Source organism: Ornithodoros turicata, chromosome 1 (assembly GCF_037126465.1).
Source record: "Ornithodoros turicata isolate Travis chromosome 1, ASM3712646v1, whole genome shotgun sequence".
NCBI lineage: Eukaryota > Metazoa > Arthropoda > Arachnida > Ixodida > Argasidae > Ornithodoros > Ornithodoros turicata.
In genome coordinates, this window is record NC_088201.1 from 23,322,096 (window position 1) to 23,330,455 (window position 8,360).

Genomic DNA, 8,360 nt, shown 5'->3' on the forward strand with positions numbered 1-8,360 from the left:
GCAAACACTTCAGCAAACTTCCGCGTCGAGCGAGGGAGAGCCTTGGTCATGTAGTGTTCCTTTTTCTTTCTTCTTTTTTTTTTTTTTTTTATCTCGCGAGCCCCCTTTTCATGACGAATGCGACTCGCCGTCATTTCTGCCCAGGAATGCTTTACTGACAGCCTTCACATCGGTGACCTCACTTTGCCTCGAATATTTAACTCGTGGAACACTACTCCAACACTAAGCTCCAATATAATCCGATAATTTTCTAAAAAAATTTTGCTATATATTTAACCACCAGAAGAGTACATAGTGTTTGAAATGTTGTGTATATAATTTTTTCTGGTCATACTTACGTTTGACAATACTTATTTTCGTAGTTGAACGTAATAAGGATATGCTTATTCTATTCTAAGCATATCTATAAAATTCTGCCTCAGCTCTGCCGTTCGTAAGTTGAACGCAACTACCTACTTGACTCAACTACGTTACCTTGACACCAACACAAAAGGAACGGGAATCATCCGTCGTTAGCGATTTTTATAAGCGAAATAACTTGCAATTTACGTTTTCCCTCTCCTCCTCGAGAAGGCCGACAATGCGGAGCGCTCTCTCATTGGTCTCCGCAAACCATTTGTCCAATCATCGCGGGAGAGCGTTTTGAGGAGACCAATCCGAGGCCCTCCGCATTGTCGGGCTTCTTGAGAAGGCGAGGAAGAGAGAAAGGTGCACATGGCGGCTTCCTTCGCTCATAGATCACGAACGGCATAACGTATGAATCACGTTCGTTTTGTATTGGTGTCGAGGTAACGTCATTTTACATTCCACGAGGATAAATTTTTCCATCTTAGTGTTCCTTTAAAATCAATCAATGACGTAAATCAATGACGTTTCTCGTTGTAATCTTTCTCCTTCTTTCTGTTTCTTTTGGTTACTCGTTGCGCGCGTACTACTTGACGCTGTGGGGTATAAATAAATAAATAAATTCGCGTGGAGGCTAGTATTTCACGTTTTTTGTTTCACTGTCCCGTTTTCTTTCTGTTTTTTTTTTTTCTTTTTCGTAACCCATAGCAGTGGAATTGGCGAACTTCCCATAGCAGCAAACTACAAATAACTGCAGTTGTGTGATGATGAACATAATTTGAACAGAGACGAGCCCCCGCCTTCTGCCAGACATCTTCCAGTCAGTTGGATGAGAAGAAAGAATTCTTGAATGAGATGCGGGGTTTTGTCGCGACAAGAAAAGAGCGCGCGCGCGCGAAGGGTCGTTAAATGTATCGAAATATAAATATTGTTCAAGAGGGGTGAACAGCGTCGGGGCATGAAGGGCGGTACGTTTGTTTTTCTTATCTGCTAAATAAAGAAGAAGCAAAACATTGATGTTTCGCTATCACGGGAGGTATACGGGAAGGAGAGACGGATCTGTTTGTGTACGTAGCGTCTCTGTTGATATGTAGATATATAAACGCGCGGTATTAGGGGGAACGGCTGGAGTTTAATCAGACGCTCGTCGGACTCGTTGGAGATCACCGTCTATGCGTCGTCGCAGTGACAGCGGTAAGCGCACCAACATCTGCCATCGATGTGCCTGGAGATCGCAGTCTTACTACAGGTGAGTCCACAGTTCATTGTTCCTCGAAAGTAATCGTCTGATCATTACTAGTACCGTAACGTAGTATTACCCATTTAAAGAACGCAACAAGGCACACGGACGGGCCACACTATGGCCGTGTAGTCCGTCCGTGTGCAGTGCATGGCGTCGTCGTTATTTTTCGCGCTGTTTATGCCTACCGATTTGGCGGAATGCTGCTCGGGGAGGGGGGGAATCGTGCGTCCAGGGTCGCCTTCACGAGGAACTGTGCCGATATTTGCTTCAGAGCATCCGTCGATAATCCAGGGAAAACACCCAAACAGATCCAACCGGGATTTGAACCCGATTCATCTCGCAGTCTCTGGTGCAGGAGGACTTGCACAACGCTAAAGCCTTACAAAGCCGAATCGCATACATATTTCGATTGAAGGAGGGTAGTTGACGAGAACCGTGTTAGCATCTCAAGCCGGAAGTCGGAGGGTGTGGGTTCGCGTCCTACTGCTGCTGTCGTTTGATAGACCACCGCCGGTATTTCGAACAAAAAAAGAACAGTCTCTGTTCGAAATATCGTTTTCTACCTTCTACATGTAGACGAAAATAGGTACGTCAGATCTGCGTGTACTCAGTCAATTCGCTAACGTCGAGCGCGAAGTTGTTAACGTCCATATAGTGGCTATAGTATTCTCAAAATAAACGTGGATTCCAGGTCCCATCCCAGTGCCGGCACACACTGGCTCTTTGAATTTTATTTCCTTTTTTTTTCGGCGGAAAAGAGAGCAAAAAGCCACTTAGACTTGACGAAGCTCCTTTCCCCGCTTACAGCACAGCTTACAACACCATACTGTACAAGCAAAATACGGTATTATGCAACGAAATATTACCTTATAAGCAATTAACAATTTTATACAAAAACGATATAACGACATGCAATTACAAAAGTAACTTCCTACAGCCCATGCAACACAGATGCTTATCACGCGGAAAACGAAAAAAAGTTATCACTTGGTTAGCGACAAAGGGTCAACGTTCCTATGAATAAACTGAATGAATATTGATAGCAGTATATATTTTACAGATTGCCTACCATAATATGTCCTACACAGAGGTAAATACCACAACTCCCTTCGGGTAGGGTAACAATATGTTCGCCTACACAGGTTGCAAAGTTGAAGAAAAACGGTGTTGTTTTTCTTGGTGCATGTTAAAAACGTCAAAGTTAAGTTATAGTGATAAAACTTCAAAATTGAAATAATTCCGTAAGGGTTAAATAAATTTGTCGTATGTGAAAAACGATCAAGACCAGCGACCACTCTAAGTGGTCTTTTTTACAGTACACACAACTGGTTCATGCTCGCAACAGTGACTGTGAAAACAGTAGTTGTACCGCGAGTAAAACAATTTTTTAATTTTGTGAGAATATTGCCCCTAAAGTTTTAAACGAGGACACCTTTTCAACTTGTCTACCAGCATAGAAAACATTGATGTCCTCACGAACTACCTTGTTTCTGGCTCTAGAAAACATTGCCTTCGTTTTTGTTACACTAACGAACAGTGAATTGCATTCTGTCCAAATTTTTAAATTTTCTAACGTACCGTTTCCTGTTGTTGCGATTTCGGCGACTGATGATTCAGGGAGCAGTAATGTAGTGTCATTTGCGTATATATAATGAAATCCAAATCGACATATTTGCTACGTGCTTGAGTTATATTGACTATATCATTAATATACTCATTAAAAAGCAGAGGCCCAAGAATACTACCCTGGGGAACACCCGATCTAATACGCAAAAAATTCAGATATATAACGTAATTTATTACGACTGCCTGACACCGCGAAAACAGGTATGAATTTATTGTTAGCACAACCCCACGAATACCATACCATTCTAACTTGTTAGACAGCGCTTTATGATTAAGACAGTCGAACGCGTTCATAAGTCTAAGAACATCCCTAAAGTTAGCAGTCGAGGTATAATTGACTCTTTTTGTTTTAACAATGCTATCTCAGTTAGGTAATTTATTTTTCCTAAAACCAAATTGTTCTTGTATTATTACATTATGCTTTTCGAAGAATCTTCCTAGCCGTGTACGTATAGATTTTTCGAGGCCCTTCGAAAACGATTAGGAGAATAGAGAGCAGTCGATAATTTGATATGTCATTTTCATTTCCGTTTTTTTATACAGGGTGTCTACCGTAACTATAGTTGTAATTTTTAAAAATAGAAAAATTACTTTTTCTTAGTTTTAACCAATGGCGATGTACTCTACGCCTAAAGGCCCACCTTAAGAGGGCACAGGCAAGCTTCTGTGTCGATGCATTAATTAACTTTCGTTCATTAACTTTTTAATTATCAAAGATAGGAGATTGACCCAATGAGAACATCGAATCCCTTGGGGTCACTGGTAACATTATCGTTTCCAGAGCAAAAATCGAGACAGTTATAGCGCGAGGAAAGTGCCTGGAAATAAGGCGATCTGGTGGCCATTTTTCGACGCTCAAGTAGAAGCCCTCCTGTTTTCGTTTCCTCTGTTTGCGGGGGAGAGAAAACGCTATCGCAGCAATCTGTCCCCCGCTGCGACAGCGTTTCCCTTTGCCCTCACCTTCCGACTCCTCCGGTAATAGGTTTCATTTGCAGACCATCACTATCACAACTGTTGTTGAATGACAGGTAATTACTGATTACTCCTAGGAGCGCCCGTCAGTAAGAAAGAAGAAGGAGGAGAAAAAAAAAAAGATTCGTTAACACGATTAGTCAAAAATTCATTTGCACCATGTTTTGGACAATTTGTAACTATGTTTAAAAAAAGTCGTTGAAACGATTAGTCAATGGTTTGCCGGATAACACTGTATCATTAATCACAATATTACTAACTGGCGCTTGGTCTGGTTTTGTTTTTAACGTTTAAAGTTTTTTCTACGTGTGTTCAGAACGTGGCTTCACAAGCTTACAATCTTCGTGGCTTACATTCCTGGATTGCAGAGTGGTTCGTTCCTCACTTTGCGCACGTAGTCAGATCCATAGACCAAATAATTTCTCATCTCCACTTAGTTAAGCTCATTTGTGTGTCGATGGGCGAGCACGTACTCTACGGGCTCAAACTGCACACTACCTGTGTTGAACCACTCATTGATAATACCGCATTGTGTCCAGCTGAACACCATAGCGCGCGTGGACACTTCTTGAAGTGCGCAGTTCCAAATGAGCAATGCTCTGTAAAATGGACTATTTTCCCTCTTCTACGATTGCCCTTTCGTGTTAGCATTACAAATAACAGGAAACGGATATGAATGTCCACTGAAACGTCCGTGCAGCTAAAGGACCACTCACCGGAATCAGGACCGGCGAGAGAAATTACGGGCCCCGGGGATGAGTCCTGCCCGGGCCCTCCTCCGTATGTATCGGCTTAGTCCCTGGTGCTAGCAACCGTCGGGCCCCTGAAGAGGCCTCTGCCCCGGGGCTCTATCCACGGCTGACCTCTCTCGCCAGCCCTGACTGGAATGTCCAAGCACCGAAACGTCCGCACAGAAATGTCCTATAGCCCTGATCTGTGAGACACGATGCTGGGGTAATCTTTACATGTCATTATGCACATCACTTCCGCTCGCTTCGGAGTGCGAGTTCGTGAGGTACAATGAAAACACAAAAATGAAAAAGAGTACTACATGAAAAGGCTACTGCGCCACTGTAGGCTTTTCTTTTTTCTTTTTTTGGCGAATGCTACTTACAATGACTCATGGGCCTCAGTGAAGGTGGTGGAATTGTAGCTGTAGCTCGAAAACACAAAATGTCATATTCAATTTCACTACATGGTCCGGTTCCATGGGCGTACCGAGGCCCCCCCCCACCCACCCCGGGAGCTCCAAGGTCTCTTGTGAAAACAGTGCGCCCTTTAGTTATAGGTCGTAATGATCATTCTCAGATGTCATAATAGGAACCTCTGAACACCTGCACAGTTCCCACGTCCGCCTCCAGAAAAAGGGGTTGTAGGTGGGGGGGGGGGGGGGGGGGCACGCTCCCCCCCCCCCCCGCGAAAGCACCTTGCCCCCTTGGAAAAAACACTGGGAGCGCCCATGTCCGGTTCCAATTCCTATCACACGAGTATTATATCGTTTCTTCCGTCACCGCCGCGTATGAACCAGGCGGAAGAACACGTAATTGGCAGCCGGATAGTTGAGCGAAATACCGCACTGGTACGCTGCTCTGCACAAGAAATATGTACACTGGAACCAACTAATTACTCTAAAAATAACTAAGTGTCGACGCGTTTTTTGTTTTTTTTTTGTTTTTTTCTGGAACATTTTTCGCTGAAGGTTCCGGTCGGTAAAACAGAGGTTCCGATATCGTACGTCCCAAGTAAAATTTAAAAGTTAAGAGTTTTATTTAATTAATGAGCGTATGCAAATGAGCCGTTCACGTCCAAAGGCTCCCGTCCTGATTCCCTTAGCATTACATACTGTCCCTCCCAGCACCCCACAGTATATTTGAGACTTCCACACCCCGTGATCGCGAGTATAACAAAAATGTCTTTCTGTGCAGGTGTTCTGCAGCAGCCATTCGCCTCAATGAAGACATCAGCAAGAGTGGAACTCTTGAGCAGTGTTGCCCCTTGCTTGCCAACCGCTGTCTGCAAGTGGTCCCTCGGGTACACTGCTGTGGCTGATAGCCACCTCCATTGTTTTCCACACGAATCAACGGGCGCAGACAACGCACTCGGGCACACGACGTTTGCCTTAGTGAAAACCGACCACTCAACAAAGTCACAGAGCTTCACCAACAGCCAGAAGCCCCCGTTTTCCTATATTGCACTTATTGCTATGGCCATTCGTAGCGCACCGGAAAAGAAAATAACACTGAACGGAATCTACAAATTTATCATGGACAGGTTTCCCTTCTATCATCACAACAAACAAGGCTGGCAAAATTCTATTCGACACAATTTGTCCCTGAACGATTGCTTCGTCAAGTTGCCAAGGGAAAAGGAAAAGCCAGGAAAGGGCCACTACTGGGCCCTTGATGCAAACTACGAAGAGATGTTTGAAAACGGCAACTTTAGGCGCCGGAAAAGAAGGCCGAAGCAACCAAGTTCGAGATATCAACAGAGTGGTGCAACTGACCTGCGTTTGAAAACCGAGCTGCTGGCATCTCCCTTTCACATGACGTGTCTCTCCGCGAGAGACCCGTTCGAAGCATTTCAGCAGGATAGCTGCTCTGGAGGACGCGACAGATCTGGCAAGTCGCAGCTGTTGGTACGGGGCGAGCATCAAGTGCAACGAGAACGGCAAGCTATCACGTCAGACAAAGTTCATCCACGTTCGTCGTCATTCAGTATTGAAAGTATTATGAAGGACAGTGTGAGAACAGAAACTCCACTTCCGTCTCAAGAGAGAACAGATCGGACACATTTCCTCGGACATCCTGCGTACCGTACCGGTGACCCTCCAATGACACAAGCGATTAAGCTTGGAACTACGTGCGTTTCTGAGCCCCATCCTGTGCTACCTTGGACGTCGCTGTCAGGGAGCTATGGGGCCCAGCTGTTTGCATTCCAGCCTCCTATTTTGCAATCTTTCTCTCGGAATGCACCGTTTCACTAGCGCACTGGTCCGTGCAGCTTTCATGTAATAACGATTATACGGGGAGCATGTTGCATCGATTGTACTGAAGTATGTAGTTTTCGAAAGTTTTGCGATAAAGCAGAGGCCTCAAACTCAAACCGAGTTGCAGCCGCCACGGCCGTTCCAAGGGGGTGGGGGGCGCCGGGGAGGGGCAGCAGGGGCCCCGGAAGCTCATAAGGTTGGGCAATAAAGCAATGAACTGTGAATATCCGCAACACTGAGAATAGGAGCGATGTTCTTGTTGTGAAGCCGAATGGTGCATATACAATTCGTGACTGAAACACATCACTTGACGTACCAAGAGAAATAAGGAAGCTGCCTTCCCGAATGAGGTATCGAAAAACTGAAACACAATGCCATGGTCCAGTGGTTCTGAACTTTTGTTATTTGAGGGAATTCGTGACCGTGTCAGCACAACCTCAAGGAACCTATTATACTAGGGCAACTGTGTTGAAGTGGGTGAGCAAACTAGATAGAGAACTAGAACTACAAGTACAAAATCTTTGTTCAAATTTAATTATTTATTTATATTTACTATATTTAATACTGATCATTTAAAAATTATTGAACTGTTTAGTTATGATTTATGTAATTGTCAATTGTTTCGTCGCAAGATATCGCTTGAGGTATGCCAGATTCATTCGACTGTTTCACAACACCCCGCAGATAGTAAAGCATTGTGGGTTGCCCACTGATGCGTGTACATCCCAAGTACACGTAGGCAGGAGAGTAGCTCCGAAGTTTCTTTGAAGTGGCTGCCATGGGCGCAGTCACGGGGGGCTGAGCTGCTTGTTGAGCCAATGCCCGTCTTTGCAATGACCGTCAGACGCTGCAACTTGGTCCTGCGATCTCTATGTCAATCCCGATGCTAAAGATCAAATATCTAGCACGGTCCCATAACGAGGCTGTCCGAAGCGAGCCTCGGTAGGCGGTGAAGTTACACTCGCGGGTGCCGAACAGTGCTTCTGGGCGCCATTGCGAAAAAGTTACACGGTTGAAAACGCGGGAAAGAGCTCTGACTGCACATCACACAAGCAACGAAAGGGAAGTATGGAAACAAACAGGAGAATGTCTTGTGTTCGTCCAAGCTCGGGCTTCATCTTCGATGGATTTCGTCCACCAGCTTGTCTGCATCTATGCAATTTTACAGAATGCATCACGTGCAGCTTC

At 44.8% G+C, this 8,360-nt stretch overlaps 1 protein-coding gene across 1 annotated transcript; it reads left to right on the top strand.

Annotated features, from left to right (window-relative positions):
• The first annotated feature begins 1,470 nt into the window (after positions 1–1,470).
• On the top strand, positions 1,471–7,276 carry LOC135397562 (forkhead box protein fkh-2-like). Its single transcript, XM_064629161.1, has 2 exons — positions 1,471–1,594; positions 6,112–7,276. Exon 2 carries the CDS (start codon positions 6,138–6,140, stop codon positions 7,167–7,169), a length of 1,032 nt encoding a protein of 343 aa, XP_064485231.1. The 5' UTR covers positions 1,471–1,594; positions 6,112–6,137; the 3' UTR covers positions 7,170–7,276.
• Positions 7,277–8,360: the final 1,084 nt, after the last annotated feature.